General features: G+C 31.4%; 1 protein-coding gene across 1 annotated transcript in view; it reads right to left on the bottom strand.

The window, feature by feature from the left end:
- Positions 1-26,322, bottom strand: part of LOC149906719 (uncharacterized) — an 88,569-nt gene that overhangs the window by 9,527 nt on the left and 52,720 nt on the right. Inside the window, exons 3-4 of the mRNA XM_090104830.1 lie at positions 2,715-2,892; positions 847-986 (exon numbers count right to left, since the gene is read on the bottom strand). Coding sequence (XP_089960956.1) covers positions 847-986; positions 2,715-2,892 — 318 coding nt within the window. The remainder of the gene's footprint in view (positions 1-846; positions 987-2,714; positions 2,893-26,322) is intronic.

Raw genomic sequence — 26,322 nt, 5'->3', positions numbered from 1 at the left:
AAAGTATCCCTTAACATCGTTGATCAGTTTTAATTATCAGATTATCTGTTACATGTTACCTGTTATGTATTACCCGATAATTATACCAATTTTTATTAAAAACCCCAACTTTATCGGAAAATTCACCCTCATCAGTAAAGTAAATTTTAGACACCCGGCTCATTAAAACCACGTGTGTCAATTTAATACACCCTATAGTTTCGTAACTCCTCATTTGCAGAGTTGCGATATCAAAGCCGCTTTTATCAACTCCACCTAACAATAAAGTAAACATGGCATCATAACTAGCGGCAAAGTTGACGAGGATCCAGTAATCCATGTAGGACACAGTGACAGTTCGGACACAATAAACCCTTTATGTTGTGGATAGTTTCAGCTCAGAATTGCGCTGATGGCTGACAGATTCTGAAATACTTTGATGTTACGTTGATAGCGTTTAGTTCTGTGATCTGTATGAGCTGTTATTAGGATAGAAAGACAAAGTAATTAGGTTATAGAGCTGCTAAATACTGTCATAAAATGTGGCGAATGAATTGAGAAGCAGCAGATACTTTGGAAGTCGTATAAAAGTTAAGGGGCAGCAAAGAAAGAAATAATAACATCTTTGCAATATTTGTGTTGTATTTTTTTGCCAAAAAATGTTTCCGAAGAGGGCGTCATTAACCATAGAGTATTCGGTTGGTATATTTTAAGTAAAATAAATACTGAATCAGAAATACTCATGATCACGTAAATTTCCTATGGGACATATTCCCATTCCTCCTGTTTTTCGAATTATACTTTTGAAATTCTCCCTTAAAATTCCCTAAAGGTCAGTTAGACTTTCCAGTCCATACCAATACATACCTCTTGCAACTCTGCGTCCACGTACCAGTCTATCATGGCGGGTGGTAGCGAGTAGTCTGACGTACAGTTGACAAACGCCTGCTCACCAGCTTGCACTATGGTTGGCAGCCCTGTGATTAGCGGCTCGTATTCTGGTAAAACTGTAAATAAGACTTGTTAAAAATAATGTAAGAATGGTGATGTGAGAATGGACGGTTATAAAGTAATTGATGGCACAGTTGTTAAGTCTTTTGACTTCAAACAAATATTTAGACGAAACTAGTTGAACATTCATAAATGGTATCGATTTTTCAATTAATTTGTACTGCAAAGAAGAAAATCATCGTAAGGAAACAGTCATTTACACAATACAATACAATAATTACATTTAGTAAACAATAAGTTAGGAAATTATCACAAACGCTCATCGTTAGTAGTCGATCTCACCTACACCTGCAGTGGAAACAAAATATAGATGAAATTTGGGTCAAATAGATATTCTAGATTAGCACATAATAATATGCTAATTTTTGTCCCAGAACGCAACTTAAGCTACGGGGTGAAGAAAGTCCTCCATTTAGAGGACCCGGAAGATTTAATTATATGGCACATTCTGAGATATAACATTTGGAGTGCTTTAGTTGGAGTTTGGTTGGTGTAATGACTTTAGTCACATATTATATCGTAATACTAAAGGATAAAGTGTGTACAGTTCTATGAAGATAATATATTTTTTTATACCTTTTATATTTGATATTTAGGGATATATAAGGTCCTTATTATGTTTATTTTAACGATTTTTATCGTGACAACACCAGTGATACACAAAATTTTAGCTGAAATTCACAGAATATAATATAGTAGAGGACATTTGAAACACATAGAGAATATTTTATCTTTTGTTTTGTATTAAAGCGTTTATTTTTATTCATGTTCTATTAACAATTTGTGTATCCATCAGACAATTTATTATAAATAGATCATACATATAACATGACACGAACATTAAACACTAAGATATCCAAAATTCTATATTTCTATTATATTATGTAAGCAGTCTTATTAAGTTTATTATATTGTATTTGACACTTTTGTACAAAACATATGACGAGAATAATTGAATATTCTTTATTAAGTATACTTTATCATCAGTTTTTCTTTAATAATAACATTCCTTATATTATATTATTGTATAAGAGAAATCATTTTATAAAACAAAACGTTTACGAGTTTCAGGTCAGTCGACATTAATTCCTTTTAGTTATTGGAAAAATATTAAGATAAAAAGATTGTAATTTCTTCCTCGGCGGGTTTAATGCTCTCTATTGTTCGTTTTAATAAAGTTGTTTAATGGTTTGAAAAAGTGTCATAACTTAATACGTATTTATGATTTTATCTAGTAATTTTAATGAACGCCTGTGTTTATGAGTTCTGCCGTAAAATGAGACTTTTAATTACCTTTATTGTGGTTATAATTAAGGGAGTATTAAATTAGTCTTAGGATTTATCGGCATATTACGTCTTAAGCTTTTATTTTATATAACGCTTCTATTCTTTGCTACATTGGGGAATAATACAAATCAAATGAATAATCCATCAAAAATGATTTAAAGTGAATTAATGATGGACATTATTCCTTTTTAGGAGAAAACAGAAGTAAAATTTATCAGAGATATTGGATAATTTAAGAAAGAAATCAATTTCAAAATTTAAATAAGTACATATTATAAATAAAATTATCTTCGGCTATCACGTAAAGCCGAGTTGTGGGTTTTTAAAATTATATTGACGTAGTAAAAGTTGCCTTGTAGAACACGCTAATTCTGTTCAAGTCGTTCACCCTGAAAAATCTTAAGCTACAATTTCATATACAGTAGAATCAGGCTTACCAGACAGCGTCATGTTTGCTGATCTTCTGTCAACAGCGAACCTAGGGCCTTCACTCGAAACTTCACAGGTATATTTCGCTGTCCCCGGCTCCGGCCGCACGGATATAACGCACTCGAACGAATCACACGAATTATTCGTCACTGACACCCCTGTACTGTTGAAAGCTCTGGTTTCGTACTGTAACAAGAGTGAATATAGGTCAGTGTGGTTTGTAGCAAATAACATATTGACAATGCAAGTATGCAGATTGAAGTTCAGACTATTCTTGTTTAGTGCTAGGTTTGAAGTAATTTCATAAATTTATATGTTTACATGAAATTATCATATTAATATAGTAGTAAAAAACGTATAAAATCATTATAGTAGACATAATTATTAATTAGCAATAACATTTAAAACAACAGATTTCAAGCAGACACAATAAATTCATTCTTTTGTGTGATATATGCAGGTATGGGGTAATACAAATAAAACCCTTCTTCATGTAAACAAATGAAAATCAAATTACGTAGGAAACAGCAAACATGCAAGATCACGCCACGATGTGACAGTAATTGTTAAATAAAATATGAAATTATGCCACAGATTAAATAAAGCGATATTTTTCAATAAACGTCTGTTCGCTAAGCTGCTATTTCGCGGGCTATCGGACAGCAAGGAATTTAATTTCCGTACATTTGACGTGAATCATTTGAGGGTTAGAAAATATATACAGAGAATAACTTAGACGTACCTACGTGGTATTTCCACAGTATTTCCGCAAATAACACGCAAGGCGCAAGGCGTGTTAATGTCATATTTTAGGACTTTCGTCCGTTAAATTAGTCATAGAAAATTAGAAATATTTATCGAAATTCTTATAGTATAATATAAGTTATCTACTCATAATCATCATAAAACTTTAATGCCTGTTTAGCAATTTTTATCTAACAACTACTAATTCCGGTAATTTCTTACCATCTCGACCCGTCCAGTATTTCGCACGCCATGAATTTCAAATCCAACCGGCAACCGCTATCAAGCTTCTAGAGAATTCGCGAATAGAAAAATGTTTATTTCATTTGAAATTCAAAATAGGACGATGTGGTTATTCAGAATTTCTATTAGCTGAGCCTTTGTAGGATTTCGCTAATGGTATCGAATGTCCGTTTGACTTTATAGGCATTGGTATGCCGTTATTGTGTCTTTCTGGTGTGGATTTCTATGTATTTTTATTGTTTCAGACGCTCTTTTGTTCTGTGTTCGCATACACGACAGTGTATTAAATTCCGGGGCTATGTTACGAATCTCTGTTTCGAATAAGGTGCATAAAATGTATGGAAAAGGAAGATATTATATTATTCTACGCTTGAATTTCAAAGGATTGTAGATGTTATTTTGGTGTTAACATTACGTACCTACCGAAAAAGATAAATTTATTATTAGACCGAACAAAATAAATATTATATTCTTATTAAAATACTTTTTCTTATTTGTTTGTTTGAAGTTGGAATTATGTAATTGCCAATGTTACATACTTAGTACGAATTATTTTGCTTCTATTTACGTTGTTTGTTTTAATTTGTGTGTTTACCTACACATTTAGGTAAACAGTCTTTAATTAGACGATGTTTATCTTACAAGTTGTAATGATGTTAATTGTGACGTATGTTTAATCATAAGCAGGTATATTGTAGGATTTGAGATTAATTAATAAACTGAAAAAAATTTAGTTACTCTTGTTCATTTTTTTCCAGCATTAAAAGCTTTATAAAATTGAAACTTATAAATAACTAGAGTTCCGCCCCGGCTTCGCCCGTGGTACATATTTCGTAATAAAAGGTAGCCTATGTCCTTTCTCGGGTATCAAAATATCTCCATACCAAATTTCATACAAATTGGTTCAGTAGTGTAGGCGTGATTGAGTAACAGACAGACAGACAGAGTTACTTTCGCATTTATAATATTAGTATGGATGTCTTTTACATGATATGCCTAATTATTGTTCTTCTTATTAAAGTAGCAAGGCATACAGGTTAAAAAGTGACCGATTACGCGCGTAAAACTGGCAATACCGACAAGAAATTGCGTCAAAGTATTCAGTCTATTATAATAAACTAATAATAAATAGACCACGTTATTATCGTACGATATTGAAACTGAAATGTTAAATTATTATAAGTTAGTAAGAAGGTTAAGGTAAAGGTTTAAGGTTGCCTGGAAGAAATCGCTTTTAAGCGATAAGGCCGCCAAATTGTACATTTATTTTAAGTTACCCATCGTTTCTGTAAATGTTGTTTTTGTGTGCATTGTACAATAAAGTGTTTTCTATTCTATTATATTCTAAATAATTTGGAAAATCCAAAAGTGCACGCCTCATAATTTTTTTTTAATAAATATTTATTAATTATTATTTTTGTTTATTTAATAACAATTAAACCACATCGAATCAGACCCTGAAAAATGAAAGGGTTCTATTCCTGAGCATACTCAAGCGTAAGAGAAAAAAAAAGACTCGATTAGTAAAGTATTTCGGTCGCTATCGTGTTAACAAGAAAAAGGATCCGCACATACAGACACACGGACGTCCAAGACAGAACTTTTTTAAACTGTTTTTTAACTAGTTTAAATAACAAAAATGACATCAAAAATATCATGAACGTTAAAAATAGTGTTTTTTCTTAATATGTGTGTGTATGTATTATCTTACAAGTGCAATGTATGATACATAAAGACATTTTAAGTTTGAAAAATCAGATGTTTTGCGCGAAGTGACAGTAGTACCCACCTCAACGCTTCGCTTATGAGGCGTGCAAAATGTATTTAAAAATGATTTGACCGCGTTCTTCTTCTCAGAATAAATAACTGAACTGTCACTGTAAAATGTACGGAAAAAAAGTTGAGATAACTAAACTTTAACAAAAGCTTTTACAATAAACTCTGCGAGCCATGTAAAAGGTTGCTCAGCATGCAATAATAAAAGCACGATTTATTACCCCGTGAAAAATTCAAAAAGAATTTTCACTTGGCAACACAATACACTTTAGAGCACGCTATTTGATGCCTAAGGAATAATTCGTTCATTCATTCTTAGAATAAAGTGCCTGCATGAAAAATATTATATTAAGTACCAACCGTGCGACGTTGCTCCGAAACATAATTTCAATGTTCCATACATTTTATCTCATAATGTATTTAAAAAGACGTTCTTTCATGGAAACTCATTGCTATTTTATTTAATAAAGGTACTACGGGCCAGGTTTTGAATTTAGATACACGTGCGCCTCTTTACTAAAGATCACAAACTATTAAGAGGTCATTATTGTCTTAAAAAGCTTATTTCTAATTCTACGTTTTCATTCATACACAATTATATGAGCTTTTTATTGCATACATAGAAAGGAAACTTGTTCTTTTGTGAATTATGAACATTCAATTTAATTCTAATTGAATGTTCAGACTGATCGAACGACTCTAAACATCGTCTCTGTAGTTTTTGTATAATTATAAATATATTAATGCAAATCTAGTGCTTAAAAGTGTTTATAAATCTTAAATTATCTCTAATAAATATCTGCAAGTGTTATCTAAACGTGTAATAGCCCTAAAGTCAATAAATTCTCGATAATATACTCGAAACATTTTAAATAAATTACTGTGACCAAGTGCATAACAACAAAAATAATACCGTGTAAAAAGTGCATCTAGTGACACTTTCTACGATTATTCAACCGCAAAACATCCGAAAAGTGTTTATAATTTAAAAAAATCAAACAAAGAAAATAACTTTGAACAAAACCGTTGAAGTAAATGTGATTCTGTGCAAGTGTGATATAGACAAAACATCATACTTATTCTCTCTAAGAAACAGAAATCTTACTACTATAACCAATACGCTATTTTCGACATCAGAGATTAAGTTCATGTAGCCTAATGGTTGCGACGCGAGGAACGAATCGATAGATACCGCGTTCGAATCTCAAAGCAGTCGTCGAACTTTTTATTTTCTATTTAAAAATTTAAAATTTAAAATTTATATTTGTACTGAAATTATTCTTTAAAATCTCAAACATTACTCACGACGCTAGAAATAATTAAAGCTTAACAATGGATGAAGAATTTGTTACGCAAAGAAGAAATAAAACCGCCTCCATAATTGAGTCGCCTAATACATCGTTTCTATCTACATCATCAACCCACAGCTTACCGGACTTGTCAACTGAGCAATGCGATATTAATGTACTAAAAGAGGAAATAGAATGTTTAAGAAATCAATTAGAAACAGCTAACTCAAAAATAAAAAATCTTATTTTAGAAAATAATCGTTTAAAAGCAAAAAGTTCTCCCAAGGCCATTACGAAAACCAATTCACCCTCTGTTTGTAAACCTATATCCCTAGATGGCGCTACTACAAAAAACAGTAATAAATTGTTATCAAAGAGCTTTAGTCCAATTGTCAATAATCAGATTGCAAATACCTACCAAAATATGCAAGATGACAATATCAATAAAATATGTAAGGATATTCCAAAGGAATCTATTCTCCAACCAATTGATGAAACACAAAAATGTATTCAAGATGTCCCAAAAAATGATCCTGAAATACTCATAATCGGTGGACAACAATTTATTGGCTTGGCGCCCATACTCATCCGCAGTCGACGAAACACCAAATACCAAAAGTATAAAATTCACTCTTTCACGAAGCCTTATGCGCCCGCAGCAGACATCCTTTCTTGTAGCAACATGTTGCGAGATCATGATGATAATTACCTAATTATATCCATTGGTGAAAATGACAGTAATCCGTTTCAGTTGATGGCGAGTTTAACAAAGACTTTAGGATCATTCAAAAATGCCAAAATAATAGTTGTTAATGTGTTTCAAAATAGGTTCTTAAATGAATTTAAGTTAAATCAAATGTTATTGCATGTATGTAATAATTATAAAAATTGTACATTTTTAAACGTATGTAATTTTAGTATGTATCCTTCTATGAATTATATTTGTAAACGAATCAATTTCTTAATCGATATGCAATTCTATACTGACCACTTTTTATGTTTAAAAAACCTTAAATTAAAAACAAGCGCAGTTTCACAACAGAATAAACCTAAACAATTAAATCCTATTCTAAAAAAAGGAACTATACCTTACTTATTTTCTTTGATGAATAATAAAAATCGCAAAAAAAATAAAACCCCGACAGAACAGCTTGCACCCACTGAATCGTCGTCTTCTTTTTTTCGGCTAAATCAAAGCGCTCTCTAAATGCGTCTCATTTCACGTTACTTCATCAAAATATAGCTGGCCTATTGAACAAACTGGAAGCAGTTGAACTTACACTGAATGAGTTATTATCTGAAAATACGTACATTGATGTAATTTGTTTCTCCGAAACATTTGTTAGATTGGGAGATGAGTCAAATATTCGGTTTAAAAATTTTAAGTTGGGTAGTATTTTTTCAAGGAGTAAGGAAAAACGCGGAGGAGTTTGTATACTTGTAAATAAGTTGATAGATTGCACCCCAGTCCCCTATTGTACTGATATTTCTACGGAAAAGGCCTTTGAATGTTGCGGTATCGAAATACGCTCTATGAATATCATCATTATATGCATTTACAGGATACCTAATTCCAATCCAAATGAGTTTCTAAACAGATTTGTAATACTGCTGGATAAACTGACAAAAAATAACAAAAAAAGAATTATATTAACGGGAGATATGAACATTGATATTCTTAAAGAAAATTATATATCTCAAAGCTTGCAAGACATTCTCTTAAATTATGACCTTATCCTACATATTAATGAACCAACGAGACAAAATTCATGCTTAGATTTAATTATAAGCAACATAAAAAATGCAAAAGGAGCAGTTCATCTACTTGGTCTTTCGGATCATGAGACAGGTCAAACTTTACATTGCCCTATTCAAAAAAAAAGTTTACCTTTAGTGTCACATATAAAAAGGCGTGATTTTTGTAAAGAAAATATAACAAAATTTCAAAAATGTTTATCAAGTCTATCATGGAGTGAAGTCTACATACAAAACAACTGTAACGAAGCATTCAATAAGTTTCATGATTACTTCATACTTTTCTATAACTTATGCTTTCCTATCAATACCATTAAAATAAAAAATCGAAACATTGGACCTAAATGGATAACGAAAGGGTTAAGAGTATCCTCGTTAAGAAAAAGAAAACTGAGATACACGTACTACAAAACACATTCTACAAAAAACAAAGAAGCTTTTAAAAAATATGATAAGTTGCTCAAAAAATGTATTAAGAACTCCCAAATGAATCAAAACTGTTCTTACCTTAGTAAAGCGAACAATATATGCAAAGCTACTTGGAATATTATAAGTGACAAAGTAGAAGAAATAAAAATTCATAATTACCTAGAATGTATTAACTCTGGCTCTATAACGCTTACGAAACCGGAACATATTGCAAATTCATTTAACGAATACTACACTAAGCATGTATCCCCAGAAGCAAGCTGCAAACTAGGCATCGAGCCCAGAGAAGCGACTATGTTTCTTTTCCCCTGTACCGAGACTGAAACTATTCAAGTAGTTAACTCGTTAAAAAATACAAATTCAGTGGGATATGACGAGATATGTGTTTTTATTATTAAGGCTGCAGTCTAGCAAAATTGCGTTTTCAACAAGTTATTTGACAATTTTTTCCCGGCTAATAAAATGATAAACTGAATTTTTTTTTCTTGTTTATCAATTAGTGTTATATACGCAATGCGCGTGAATTTTTTCACATTTATAAAGTTACTTTATGTTACCTTAATCAGGCCTTCAAGATAAGTCTCTTTCCCCCAAAGACATTTCGAGCTAAGTTTGTGCACTCACTACGTTGCAACCGATTACAATTTACACAATCTGATCAGCGCATAAATATCCTTATATAGTCGTTATTAAAAACTGCTGAATACAATTGCCGAAAAACTTATGATTTTCTTAATTAGAACGTTATAAATTCACTAAATTTCCCATTTTTTGCCTTACAAAATCTATTGATAAATACTGCTAAAAGTTATTTTTTCCATTAATTTATTCGAGTTGGTTGAAGACCAATGAGTATTAATCCTTTAAAAAAATTTTTTTTTGAATTTTGATAATTCTTTAAATATTAAAAAAATATTTAAAATAATTACGAAAAATCCTAGCGAATTTCTTTAGTCGCGCTCCTTGGGCCGGAGCGTTCTGACGTGTGCTCTACGCTCGATTTTCCTTCATACCGAAGTGAAAGTTGCTCTACTTCATTAAATTTAATATTTTTGTTAATTGATTATTTTTATTCTTAGTTTTGTGCAAATATTCGTATTTTTAAACATTTGATTTCGATATGGAAAATAAACGAAAAAAATATGCGTGTAACTATGTACTTACTAGAAAAAAAATTATCTTCGAACATAAAGTTAATGAAACCAAATAGATTGCAAAGGTGATTGGCAACAATTTCTTTATTTTACGGGGTGTCAGTAAAGGGATGTATATTTCTTTAAAACTAAATTAAGCTCATAAATTTTCTTATACTTAATATAATTTTTTTGAAGTTCCAAAAATGTTTATTTTTCGTTTGAGAAATACGAAATATAATATAAACTTGTATTGAGAACTTGAACTTCCCAAGTTCATCCGGGGAAATCCCCATACGGGGAAAATGATTTGTTTACTCCAAAATTGATCGAGGTGTTTTAATTTTTTCTTCTAGTCATTTTCAACGTAGCGGCATGTTGTTTGATTATTAATTTTGTAACTTAAATACAGGATGTTGGTTTTATATTCTGATCTTACAGACGCGCTGACAAATTTAGTCCGTCATTTCTAGTTTAGTCTACCAACTCTAAGTACCAATATTAAAACGAATGGATTATCATCACATCATCAAAACTCAGATGTAATGGAAGATCACAATAACATAGAAAATTCAGTGGGTGTTGAGAACTAAATAAACAGAAGACGCGAAGAATAAAAAAAGAGGACGAAAACGATAATTCGTTGATGCTTTCCCTTTTCGACGTATTGTTAGGGTACATCACCAATCTGCAAAAAACAAAACTGATGATTCCCAATTGCTGATTAAAAATGAAAAACAAATAATCGACAACAGTGGTGAAAATTTGCTGATCACAATGAAACATCCTTCAGTGGTAGCAGATTTACTCATTTCAAATGTATCGGTGAACAGCGTAAAGGAGAGGAGGACAGGAAAACATTATGAATGTGGATGGTGGATTGTATACAGGGTGTAATCGATAAGTATGTGCAGGCGTTTATGACGTTATTATTGCAGGTATCAAAAAACTTAAAACTGATATCGAAATTACTTTACCTAATGAGCAAAATGACAATAATAACTTTTTAAAAGTATAACGAGAAAAATCTAAAAATTTACTTTATACACTCCCATATCAAAAAGGGAAAATGGGACTAGTAGAAGTAATCCATCAGTCCCCGGAATCACAGACACAATAGAAAATCTATTGTGTCGCGCCCCGATCGGGGCGCTCGGTGGTCAATATGTCTAATTCCGGCAAAAGACATGAATGCGGAAGATGCGGTTAAAAAAAAATTTAATATTTGAAATACAATGCAAAAAATAACACTTTTGTCATAGATAAGAATCATGACTATTTTTTCTAAATTCAGGGACAACTAAACGTTGCAGAAGCAGAAGTCTGCTTATTTGCTGTTTGGACTGGAGTGAATAATTCGTTAAAAATAGAATATATAAAAAAGTATGTAACGTTTAGGCAAAATAAAATGATGGACCATTATCAAGATTTTACATAAATTGCCTACTGCCAGAATTGATTGATTCGAGACTTCAGCATTCGATGCCCATCAAGGACCCATCCTATATCATTCAAGCGATTGAAAAAAAAGAGATAAATCCAGTGCAACCGATAAAGCATCAGAATGCTAGCAAAAGATTTATTAGGTTTATCAATATAAATCTATATATTACACATAATATAATAAATCTATAGAAGACGCGAAGACTGACATCCGCGCGGACGGAGTCGCGGGCGGAAGCTAGTCAGAAATAATTATCTTTTGTTTTCATTTGCGTATTTTTCTATTTTATAATTTTTTAACACAAACATTACATTTTTTTTATTATATACAAAATTTGTTTATCCGTTTTATTAGTTAAACTGAACAACTTTCACTAAGAAACTTAGGTAGAAAAAAATGTATAGAGTTATGCATTTTGTATGGAAAGCTTATTTTTTTTATATTTCGTCCAAATTTCTTTGTAAAAGTTGATCAGTTATATAAACATGAAGTTGAAGATATCAATAGAAAGTATTCGCAAATTTTGTGTACTGATAAAAAAAAATCACCCGGTGTAATTTTCACGAAAATTGTTTCAAATTGACATTTTTGGTACTTATTACGAATATTAAATTATGCATACGAATGATTTAATTTTAAAAATTAAGTGGAGCAACTTTCCCTTAGTACATTTGTATTATTTACATATAGGATGACAGGATGCATTTGTTTGCACTACTAGACCAAGCCCTTAAATTATGTATTAATCTTATTGCTAATGTAATGACATACTTGATTAATCTATCATTTGATGAAGGTATTTTTCCGGATAGACTGAAATACTCAATTGTAAAACCGATTCACAAAAAAGGCGATAAAAATGACATTAATAATTATAGACCTATAACACTTATTCCAATAATTTCTAAAATATTCGAAAAAATAATGCATAAAAGACTAATAGATTATTTAAATAAATTCTCGATACTAAAACATGAACAAAACGGTTTTCAAAAAGGAAAGTCCACAACACTAGCAGCATACCAGCTTATACAGAGCGTTCTAGAAAATATTGATAGTGGTACTAGCGCAACGGTCATATTTTTTGATATGAGTAGAGCATTTGATTGTGTTAACCATAGTATCCTTCTAAATAAGTGTGATGTGTATGGAATAAGAGGTCCCTCATTAAATTGGATAAAATCCTATCTCATCAATCGTATGCAATGTGTCGAGATTGCATGTAGTGGTGCTGGTCCAGAAGTAAAAACTATACGATCAACCTCCAGACTCAACAGTTCAGGTGTACCTCAGGGAAGCGTGCTTGGACCGCTTCTCTTCTTACTCTATATTAACGACTTACCAAACGTAACTAACTACAAATGTACCCTTTATGCTGATGACATTTCTGTGACTATACCTAATGTAACTTCGGATTTGACATGTAATCATAATTTAAAATTGACATTGAATAGAATAATTGACTGGTTAGAAATAAACAACTTGACGGCTAACTTAGCAAAGACGAAAGTAATGCAGTTCCATAATTACAAACAAAGAAAATGTGACATTAATTTAATTTATAAAGACATTATATTGGAAGAAGTTGATGAAATAAAATTTTTAGGCATTATATTGGACAGCAATTGTAATTGGAAATCACATATTAATCATCTCTGTTCGCGTATAAACAAATTTGTGTTCGCCTTACGCCGTTTAAGGACCATAAGTTCAGAAAAAATTGCTCTTACCGCATACCATGGCTATGTGTCATCTATACTAAGATACGGACTTATATTATGGGGCAATTCAACAAGTATGAATAGAGCATTCTTGGCACAAAAAAAATGTATAAGAGCTATTTGCGGGGTTGGGCCGCTAGAAAGCTGTCGCCCACTATTCCGAAAATTAAATATTCTGACACTGACCTCTATGTACATACTGGAGTGTTGTGTCTTTGTTAAAAAACACCCCCAATATTTCACAAAAGCGGCTGACGTGAGTATTGTTCCCTCTCGAGATCCTGACAAACTAATTATGCCTCGTTGTAAAACTGCGCTTTTCTCTAAAAGTGGACCTATTATGCTTATTAAAATTTTTAACCATGTTCCTAAATGCATAAGAAACCATACATTGAATGTGTTTAAAAATAAGTTAAAGAAATGGCTGATTATTAATTGTTTTTATAGCCTAAAAGAATTTTTTGACCTTAAATGATAATTGCTAAATCGATTGTATAATATGCATGTGTAGTGTATTAGATCTAGTACCTATCTGTTTTACGCATATATTTGCATGCTTTATACAAAGCGAAACATGCTGAACAATTATCTCTTCACACCTCTCTGTACCATGTTTTTGGCAAATAAATGTTATTTTTTTTTTTATTTTTTTTTTTTTTTTTTTGATGTATAATTATATTACTAGCGGTTCGCCCCGGCTTCGCCCGTGGTACCTACATGTTTACGTTTTTTTTCATAAGAACCATCCTCGTACTTCAAGGAATAGATTCCGCAGCGCACGCGATGACAGAATTTTTATTAAGGAATTTTTTACACCTTGGGTTACATTATTGCATATTTGGTAAGGATCTCTATTTTTTTTGAAAATGCAATATATCCTATGTTGATCAGTGAAGATGCAGCTTTCTAATGGTGAAAGAATTTTTGAAATCGGTCCAGTAGTTTAGCGTGAAAACCATACAAACATACATAATTACAAACCTTTCCTCTTTATAAAATTAGTATAGATGTACATTTATAGAAGCATATGATACAAATAACAACATTACAATGACAAAAAATTAAACAACTTAATAAACTAGTTATTTATCTAGTCTCCCTATAAATTATCGTAAAAGGTTTACTACTCGACATTCCATCACCTTCTATCTATACTAATATTATAAAGCTGAAGAGTTTGTTTGTTTGTTTGAACGCGCTAATCTCGGGAACTACTGGTCCGATTTGAAAAATTCTTTCGGTGTTAGATAGCCCATTTATCGAGGAAGGTTATAGGCTATATATCATCACGCTACAACCAGCAGGAGTGGAGCCACGGGGGTGAAACCGCGCGGAGCAGCTAGTTACTAATAATTGTATTTTTTTAATAAATCTCAACTTACCTTTTCCTATAAGATTAATTTTCGTGTTATAATCTATTCCTATCCCACGCAGTCCTTCAAAGTTTCAATCAGCTGATGAAGATTTGTATTTAATTTAGGAAAATACATTAACTATATCTGTATAAAATCTGTAATGGTAGTACAATATGCTTATCCATTACAGATTTGATACAGATATAATTAATGTATTTTCCTAAATAAAATACAAATCTTCATCAGCTGATTGAAACTTTGAAGGACTGCGTGGGATAGGAATAGATTATAACACGAAAATTAATCTTATAGGAAAAGGTAAGTTGAGATTTATTAAAAATATACAATTATTAGTAATAGAAGGTGATGGAATGTCGAGTAGTAAACCTTTTACGATAATTTATAGGGAGACTAGATAAATAACTAGTTTATTAAGTTGTTTAATTTTTTGTCATTGTAATGTTGTTATTTGTATCATAATATGCTTCTATAAATGTACATCTACCTATACTAATATTATAAAGAGGAAAGGTTTGTATGTATGATTGTATGGTTTTCACACTCTAGTGAATACTTTTTATTTAGGTTTTCTCTTCTTCTCCAATTAGTTTCTATATATAAGCGGTTTAAATATACTTGAATTATAGTTATTCTTTCAAATTAATGGTACCACTTAGTATTTCATATTACTAGAGCCGACAGCTACTCGTGTATCAAATTCAGCCTTTATTTAACTTCTGTTAAGCTCAAGCGAAAAATGACTGTAGCAGAATAATTTAATGAGAACTTACTTTTTAAAGATGCAACCCTTTTGAAATTTTTGCTTATATTTCACTCGAGTTAGGGTTCCGTGTGCGGGTTATGGTTTAAATAATTTATAGTTTTGTTATTATGAATGATTAATAAATTAATTAATTTCTATTCAATCACCTATGAATTATGATAGTCATGATATTTCACAAATAATGTTAAGTTATACAACAACCAACCATACAGAGGCAAAAACCTCATATTTACAAATATAGTGCTCCATTGGCACTCTCTCTAGGCTCTCACTTACAGTTAAAAAAAAATAAAATTAACAGAATTAGGCTGGGTACACATCATTTTAATAATGACTTACACACGTACCTTCACTTAAAAGAAATTGAAGTGCGTGCGTGCAAACTCAGCTTATTACTTCAAAGCTTACAAGCACGTATTTAAATTTTTGCTGGTTATGCGTTTTGTTTGCGAGTGACCAAAATTAAATAAACAGAGATTGCAAAACCTTTTGGCGTATAAAATTATGATATGTTTTTTCCTGTTACACTCAAAGATTTTTGTAATTAAAAGTTCCCTTAAATGTTTAAGGACCAGATTAATTAATTGTTATGTTTTTAGTACCATTTTTAATTAAGAGACGGTTCATTATTTTTTTTTCAATTTGAATATGTTTCTACAAAATAAAATTATGTTTTCTTCCAGTTGACTAGGGATAAAGCTTTCTTGTCTACGATTGTTGTAGAACCTTGTTACACGTTGTAAGTACAGTACAAGTGCATAAAATAAAATATATTTTTTCAAGTTTCTGGGGGTCTTTTATTTACACAGGTCCTACTTAATACAGAATTTAAATAAGTATTAGTTTTAGCTAAACCTCTACATTCACAATCCCGCAAAGATCTTCATTTTTCAAACAAGTAAAATATACATATAGTACCTATGCAATTTTTTAAATCATCTCGACTCCGAATCACACTCCTGCTAAGTATTTACAATGCACCACTTACTAACTATCAGATTATATCAGCACAAACTCCAAATCTATGAATAATGTAACACCACTAAGACCCAAGTGTAATGGCCTATCAACGTTTTATTTGAGGGCCAGTTGAGAATTTTTAAAGAGATAATAAAATATAACGAGGTTCGTGAGCGGAACCTGCAAGTACCACCTGATGCTTACGTTTTATCTATCTTGGAATCGGTGACGACTTACCGCTAAATGGCATGAAATCTTTGTGCAGATTGTATACGTATGTATGGTGTTTTGTGACTTTTTTAGTAGCTACGTGACCATGTTTAGGAGTTCAGAAAAACGCAATAATGATTTATATATTATTTTTTGTTTAGGTACCACACAGAATTGTTTCAAGGGCCCAATTGTCAAGTAATAAGTTCAAACGTAAAAAGAAATCAAAATTTAAATCAATAAAAACGTTAAACAACTAACTATTGAACGACTACATTAACAAAGGAAAGTTAATTTGTCCAATACCTACACGACAAACTTCAGATGCATTGAAATTGGGTTGATATTATATGTAGTAGGTATCTGAATAGTTTCGTAGTTTCAAGGAGATGCATAAATAGGTAAATGGGGCTTCAGGAATCCCAGTAATAGAGCCGAATTCGAAAGTACATTATTACGATATTAGCGTGGTTAGTTTCAGGTATTTATCATATGCCGTCTGTGCTAGGTACATACTAATTAATGTTTAAGGAGAGGAAAATTACCGCACTTTTAGAAAGCTACATTATTGCCAAGTTACATAGGCTAGTTTCCACTGCCGGTCAATGAACGAAGCCATCACAAATTATTAACACTAGTTTGCTTATAGTCATCAGTCTGAAGACTGAAGTAAAGACCACAAGTGACACGTCAATCTTTTTTTTATTTTAATGTATGATAGGGAAGCGCTTGACCACGATCGCGCCTGATGGTAAGATGAGATGTGGCCTAAGATGGAGCGCGCTTCACTAGAAGGTGCCTGTTCAATCCACAAAGCTAGCTAGATTTTGGATCACCATTATCCAAGACACGTCTAAGAGGCAAGTAAAAGTGGTATTTCAAGGGCATCATTAATAGAACTTAGTGGGTATTAATGAGGTCGTAATGCATTAACGATCGCATTACGTGTCCTTGAGTTAGCAGTTTTAAATGGTATGCAATTTAATGAGTTTCTTGAGATGCTTGAAGGTTGTTATAACTAGAGACTAGCATTTTTGACTTTCATCGCGCAGATAGTCGACTTCCAGATATTGTAATAATATGTTTTAAGATTTATAATTTATATGTTGTAGTGTTTAGTTTGAATTTAATGGGAGGAAACTTAAATGTATACTACGTTTAGATAATAAATGAAATACAACCAAAAGCGTAAAATGTGCGAAATGTTTTAATTTGATTTTGATATTAAAATAACAAGATATATGTAGGAGATACCTATTATTTGCATTTATGAGACATACAGAATTAAAATTTTGTAATTTTTTGTCTATGACTATATAAATGTAACCCTACCTTACCGTAGAGTCTATACTATAAATATATTTTCTCATTTTTCAACTAAATATTAACTTAATATTATTATTTACTCAGGCTAGTTTCTGATATAACAATACTATTTCATCAACCTCCATTAAATGAGTAAAACCTTGTTCGATGTTTGCTCATTACATAAAATGAAGCTTATGAAAAGCAGCTTATTTATTTAACTCATATATTATATTAGTTATTCTATTGGTTATTCTAGTATTTGTAACGGTTACAAGATTTGTTGTTTTATCTATACTTAATATCATAGTGCTGAAGAGTTAGCGTATTTGTTTGAACGCACTAATCTCAGGAACTACAGGTCCGATTTGAACAATTATTTCTGTGTTAGATAGCCCATTCATTGAGAAAGGCTAAAGGCTATAATATATTATCACGCTAAGGGTGAAACCGCGAAGCGCAGCTAGTGTATGATAAATTTCGTCTGTCTATCTGTGTCTATTAAAAGACATGATACTATCTTTTTCTCATACGATAAAACTCGTTAGCTTCATTGAATGTAAAAAAAATATATTTAAATGCTAAAAAATATTTACTGAACTAAAAAAGAACCTAAACGTTTTAAGCACATATTAAAATATACTCTCCACTCATAAAATAAATAACACAAAAATATAAAACTTATTTCACATCATTGGATTTAATGTAGGCTTTAAAATTTTACAGTAAACGTGATCATGAATGCCTGCCTTTAATTAAGTATTTTTATTCATTAAAACCCGTATTGCGGGAAAGACCTGTTGATGTGAATAAAACATTATTTATATAGTGTTCACAAACTAAATTACGAGTAAATTATATAATGAAATTCTGTTTTATTCGTAAAATTAAAATATTCCGTACGTAGAAGGTAAAATTGCATTATATTAAAACTTTAAAACTCTATTATCTTTAAATCGAGAAATATATTAACTATTATGCAAATTTTTTTAGTACATAATATCATGACAACACTCAGTATGCTCTACATTATTTTAATTCATGGATAAGAAGTATAAGACACTAATATTTCTATAAAGATAGACCTTTGGTCTATACCTACCTAGTTACCTACCTATTCTATTCAAACTCAAACTCAACATATTTTTAACATTTACCACCGATTCGAGAAGCAGTATCTTTGGAGAAGAACCGGCAAGAAACTCCATAGTTGCTCTTTTAAAATCATTCATTAATAAGTCTTGAAGTGAAAAGCTAAATTAATAGGATATAATACCTAAAGTAAAGGAGCAGCATTTCTTCAAGTAATTCCCGCTTTAGAATCAGCGTGGTTAAACTAATTCACAGTAAATCGATTTAAGCGTTAAAAAGCAATTTTCTGCGTGTTTGCATTTTTGCAATACTCTTTAGAGATTTATCTACAACATTCCTTAACATTTCTTTCTTTGTAAAGGTATAAACAGAATATCTAAATAATAATTTACTCCTCTTATAAAATTAGTAAAATTAATTTCAACAAAGGGTTTGGGTAAAGATGGCGTCGTAATCGATATAGTTTAGAGATTTGAGTCGATAGTAACTTTTGCTCACAATATATTGTTCTTTAAAAATATCCAAGTTTCATTACTGGTCGCGAAAGTTCATCACGACGCCACTAATCTATACAATAGTACCCCTTTTATTATAGCAAAGGTACATTTTAACACAAAGTAGGTACGAGAGCCACAAAAACTCAAATTTTTTAATCCTTCGACAAATAAAGTGCCTGATAGTTATATAGAATAACTCTGGCTATTCAAAGCCCTTTATTTATGAACTTTAATTGAAGATCGCTGAATATACATTCATAGCATTGAAAGCGATATCAGCTGTTTATTCAGAGGCTTTAGTTTGTATCATGAAAGGGCTTGAAAGAAACAGATTACAAGAATTTTGTAGCATTCACGTTTCAATTTCTGTAGTGGTCATAATTAAAATTAATTTAGATCTTGGTTCTTTCACCACTTTGAAGATAAACTTTCATAATTTTAATTAAATAATGTTTATTTTAAATATGATTTGGCTGAATCATGGATGTTATCGGTAGTAAATTAGATAATTATTTACTGCAATTTATGTAGAGTCATAAGGTATTTGATGAAATTTTACATATTTTTGTTGAAATCCTGCTGATTAATTTATTTGGAATAAATTCAATTAATAAAATAGTTTTTCACGTAAAGTGATTTAATTCTGTTACATAATAAATTAATCACATAAATTTTAAACATTGCAATCCATTTACAGTAAATAAAAATTAATTCGCTCACTCTAATTACTTGAATTCACCTTTAATTAATTACATAACTCTTGCATCTTTTCAATAATATTTAAACGAATAAATTCCAATTACAACTGTTTCTATTTTATATATTTGAAGCTGCATCGAATTGAAAAATGTACGTTTCTCGAAAATTCGACAGGCTTGTTTAGATTCATTGTAAATTCGACATACATCGGGTCGTACGTACGAAACGCGACGTGGGCTCGAAACTACGTCCATTCTATCAAATATTCAGTTCCACAACAGAAGGATACTGGATTGACAATCCCGTGGAATTAGCACAGATAACGTAATGACGATTGATGAGTGACGTCGATTCATCACTTTGCGCGTCCAGTAATTAGTATAGAATCTGTATTTACGGATTTCACTAATAGATATAGGTACACTATTCAGGAGTGATAGAGGCTATTTTCTATGAACCCGAGACTTAAATGAATAAAATTTACCAATACATGTCATAAACTTTTTTTTCTATTTATTTAAGGATAGTCGGAAGCTGATTATTTCGCCCCGTATGTCCACAAAAACATTAACTTACAATTGATTTATATACATATTAACTGGCTTATTGATCACAATCTTAAAATTAATTAATTATTTCCTTACTTAGCCTTTTATTAATTTAATATCTCCTCAATTGAACGGCCTGCGTGACTACTAATAATTTTTCTATATCAATATCCAAAACTCATTCCTACTAGACATAAAGTAATAGTAAAACAGCTAGACATCTGAGATATGAGATTTAGAGGCTTTACCTACTGTAAGTAAAACAAATGTAACATCTCTTTACCATGTTTATGAGCAAGTAAAATTATGAATAATTTGGGTTTTAATATAAAACGGAGTCCCGTAACTTCGGACACAATTTATCAGATCTGTCCGTAACAGCAGCACTTTTACAATTATCTATACAAAAACTGGAGAAATGCAATATCAACGTGTCGAACAAAGATTTATTGAATCCCATCGCGATCATATTTCAATAGGAAGATTTTATTCAGTACTTGCCAGGTGTTGCGATACCGATATCGGAATCGTTATTAATTCCAACGTGTCTTCCTTTTGTTAAAAATATTGTTTACAGTCGGTTTAAAGGTTCTTTCATTTTAAAGGTATGGAAAAAACTTAGGAGATTGGGTTGTAACATATTTATCTAAGGAGACGGAGGAAAAAATTAAACTTGTGTTTTACGTTTCCTTATCTATTAGAATAAAAACTTTTTTATAGTAATACTTACCTATATGTTTGTTTTGAAATAGTAACTACCTATATAAAAGTAATATTTGAAAATACTTTAAAATAATTTGGAAAATCCAAAAGTGCACGCCTCATAATTTTTTTTTTAATAAATATTTATTAATTATTATTTTTGTTTATTTAATAACAATTAAACCACATCGAATCAGACCCTGAAAAATGAAAGGGTTCTATTCCTGAGCATACTCAAGCGTAAGAGAAAAAAAAAGACTCGATTAGTAAAGTATTTCGGTCGCTATCGTGTTAACAAGAAAAAGGATCCGCACATACAGACACACGGACGTCCAAGACAGAACTTTTTTAAACTGTTTTTTAACTAGTTTAAATAACAAAAATGACATCAAAAATATCATGAACGTTAAAAATAGTGTTTTTTCTTAATATGTGTGTGTATGTATTATCTTACAAGTGCAATGTATGATACATAAAGACATTTTAAGTTTGAAAAATCAGATGTTTTGCGCGAAGTGACAGTAGTACCCACCTCAACGCTTCGCTTATGAGGCGTGCAATAGAGATTTTTTTTAATATTTTAGTAATTCTTTAAATTTTTGCATTTGTTAAAAAATGACTCATAAATTAAAACAATTTTTGAAATTCACAATTCGAAAATACGTTTAACGATAAACATAAAACTCGAGAGCCTAATCACAAAATATTGTAACTAATTACATAATCCAAGGTTACAAATAGCTCCACACTTTTACGATAAAATTATTTATTTTCCGAAAAGTTTGGAAGCAAACAAATGCTCGGCTTTAGATGCTGGAGACAAATTGCCACGAGATTAATTCAGCCTGTCGTCATCAATTTCAAACGATTTCCTCCCTTAATAGTAATTTAATCTGTACACGACTTTGTTTTAGCTTTACCTGTGCTTGTAATTTGGAATTTCATGGTAAATACGGTTTGTATTCACATTTTAAATACCTAACTGAAATAGTGAGTATTTTTTATTATAATAATATAATAAAGTAATTTTTTATTCTTATTCTTTTTTCGTTATTTCTGGATTGTCTCTTCTGCCTTCTGACCTTTGGATATCGATTTATCGATTGGTCTTCGTTAACAATTAAAATGCGTTGTGTTAATTGTGAATGTCGCATTGGTCGATCAAGGTCTGTTTGTGTGAACTTAGTGTTCGTTGTTATAGGTTATGTTCTAAAGACGTGCTGTTTTGTTGCATATTTGCTGTTTTGTTAGTTCTGTCACAATCGTCAAATAAGTATTAATAACTTTTGATGATACTATTCTTATAGGTGGGTCCGAAAACATGCATTTTCGCCATCCTCCTGTATATAGAAAAAGATTAAGAGTAAAGAAAAATAAACTAGAAGATAAACGATTAAACGATTACTAGAACAACATTGGAACCCAACACTAGAACAAATTTAAGTTCTATTAACGAGGCGTCATGTAAAACTGTTGTCCTGAAACCGTTGCTAATAGCGATTAAAGCCTAGTAGGTGCTAACTGTTTGTGCCCGAAAAAAGGGTCACTAATGTGAAAAGGTTCCCCGTTATGGTAACGCTTAGATAATGTGAAACCTTTTCCATTATATAATGTTACAAACAGTATGTGGAATAAGGTTTTTTTTTTAAATTAAATTTCGCGTGTGTATAAAACTTTGGATTTTTTTTTGGTAAGAAGTTTTAAAAATACTCTGTATTTTGTTTTCTGAATATGTATTTGTATAAAGGAAGTATTAAGGTGATTTATCTCAACACTATCTATCGTGATGATTGATGGTACAGTTTTTGTAATAAAAATTTTAAGAACCATTTAATACAGAAATACGCCTGTACTAGTATATTGAACAGCTGTCTTATAGAAAAGCAACAAAATATGATACGTAACCTTTTAAATCTCTCAAGATAGAGAGAAATCATTCTAGAGAAATAGATTCCAAAGTTACATACGTACAACAAAGAAAACATACGCTGATCGACACAAAAACAATATTCTATCTAGTATAACATAAAAACGTATGCTAAATCGAAACCTGTTTCACATTACATCAAAGAAGGCAATTTAGCCACTCCTTTATACGCTCTTTTCTTGTAATAGACATATATCGCTCTCACAAATCCTTGCGGTAAAAAATATTGTGTCATTTACCACAATGAAAGCTTGTTTAAGGGTGGGATCGCATTTGTCAGTGATTCGCATTAGGAGTTGGTTTTGGCCACACTTAGAATCGTGAGTTAAAAGCTGAGAAATGAGAGCTATATTATGCTTTGTGTAATATATTTTTTCATGATATGTACTTCGATATTATAGACGTTAATTAACATTATGATACATGGAATACAAACAATAGGCTAAGCTAATTTATGGTTGATCGGTCGAACGATAATAAGTTTAACATGGAATAGTGTTTATTACATTCCGTATTTTTGCGATATTAAATTTCTATTATTATAACTTCCTTTTATGCTCGTATCACAAAATATTACTATAAAGCTTGTTTGTTTGTCTGCTTGAACGCGCTAATCTCAGGAACCACGGGTCCAATTTGATAAATTATTTCACTGCTAGATAGTCCCTTTATCGGGGCTATATCTCATCACGCTAAGACCAGTAGGAGCGGAGCAAAGCGGGTAAAACAGCGGTAAAACATTTTACTCACATATTATTATAAATTATAGTTGCAAATAACACATGCTTTTAGTTTTGATAGTATACAAGCGTAAACTATATAGTTTAATAGCGTACTTTGGCTCCATTAAGAGCATATTTTAAATTGTAATGTTACACGTGGCACTTAATGCGAGAATTATGATATTCATCCCAGTTTCTAACAGTGTATTTTGTTCGTAATAGTAAATAGATGGACTGTTGTTTGATAAGATGTTATTTCTCTGTATAAAATTAGAATAATCTTTAGAAATTAACAGTCTTTTTTCACACTTTTATTGATTTTGGTAGCAACTACTTTAAGGCTTCAAGCAATCTTATCAAAGAGGATAAATTATTGTATTTGGAAAATCAATTTACGATAACAGTAACTGCTCACAATATTTAAAAGCTTTATTAGTTTTGTGGATTTAGCTGAATAATAGACACAGATAGAGGCAATAAGAAACAGAGAAAATCTTGTCTAACAATCTCTCAAACTCCTGTTAGTACTTTGAAGTTAATATTTGATGTCCTTTGTCGTAATTTCAAAGTAAATAGAAGACTATTTACCCGAGTTATGGAGCCGCAGTACAATTTACTTGGAAACCTTAATATTCGTCAGTGCACTTTTAATTTTGTCGTTATGTAGTTCTGGGAAGTTTTACTCATGTTTAAGTCCAGTTTCTAGGAAGAGAAATGGTAGGGTTGATCACGCTTTGGAATATGTGAAATATTATGTCTTGCCGTTATATGTTTTAAAGGGAAACATTCATTTATAAAAATTATTATTGTTACCTATGTATTGTTTTATTGAACCGCATTCGTGTGAGTAATAAATTGGAATTAAGGAAATAATTATAGAGCTCTATGTAAAACTTGAAATTGTAAAATATTTTCTGATACTGAGAAAGTTATGGTAAGTATTTTTAAATGTTTGTAATGATAATATTACATCTAAACTTAAGAGTGGTATAAATATTTTTTCTTCCTTCTTCAGATGCCTAAATCTCGATATCTTCAAAAATTTTACAGTTGAAACCTCGATTTTTCTACAAAACCTGCCACAGTACACTGCAAACCGTCTAAAACGTAGCAAACATGAAAGATGCAAGTACAGTGTTTCCGTTTCGTTGGCAGAGCTGTATTCCCAGTTTTGTATAAAAGATGCAAGCAAGCGTACAGTAATCGTAAATGGGCTTACAGATTGATAACATATGAACGACGTACATGTGACTTAGTACTTGGATTTGAAATCAGATAATGTAGCTAAAACATTTGATTAAATGATTATAAATGATTAAAAATATTTTAATCATCCTCAAATTTTACGCTTTAAATACTTATTTATTTAAATAATTTTTTGTATCACATCTACACCAAAAAATATTAATTCATAGAAAGACCAATGGTACAAATGGCGGTCTTATCGCCTACGGTGATCTCTGTTGGAGAATTTGTTGCCATTTTTTATTATTTTTCGCTTTAGCTTATATTATCATTGGACAACAATCTGCCATTCCTTGTTAAGGTATAACAAATCAGGACGCTAATCGATTCTTCCCGTTTCACAAAGTGTTGGAACACTCGCTACGTATGTTGGAAAGTGCAGAATATAATTCAATAGTTCCCACATGGCGCTACTTAGGTGTTTGTGTGGTGTAAAATGTAAGAAATAGCGTTAATGAGTAGCTGTTATGCGCGTGTGTCTGTGATGGTCTGTGTTATGCTTAGGCGCGGGACATATACAAGCGGCGCGGCGCGCATCGGGCGCACTGCGGGCGCGCTTCGGGCGCACTGCCGGCGTGCATCGGGTGCGCTATTGGCATTTTGTATGAAATAACTTTGGAAAGGCGGCGCAACCGTGGCACAACCGTGGCATGCCGTCTCGACGCCTTTCCAAAATTCTTTCATACAAAATGTATAAGAAGGACGTGGTGCAAAACAGATTCAAGAGGTGCGCTTATGGCACGCCCGCGCCCGCGCCGCTTGTGTTTGACCCGCGCCTTATGTGATCCGCGGTCCATGACAAGTGTTACATGGTTAAAAATAATTGTAGAGAAGCTTTTCTGCTAAATATGACTATAATATCTGTACCAATTTTCATACAAATGTGATACTTTATGCGTAAAAAAGGAAGAAAAATTCATAATATTTCAAATAGGTATTATGATAATGAAGATTCAGTAGATATGCTATTCAAGCTTGAGGATGAGGCTTCACTCAAGTGGACTTGGTACTTACATGATAAATGAAGTGAGGGAAT

The sequence above is a fragment of the Colias eurytheme genome, chromosome 8 (assembly GCF_061535395.1).
Source record: "Colias eurytheme isolate Ceu_HAF_F1 chromosome 8, ilColEury1 Martin Lab GWU primary, whole genome shotgun sequence".
NCBI lineage: Eukaryota > Metazoa > Arthropoda > Insecta > Lepidoptera > Pieridae > Colias > Colias eurytheme.
The sequence above is the reverse complement of the archived record's forward strand: the minus strand, read 5'-3'. Positions and strand labels throughout refer to the sequence as shown.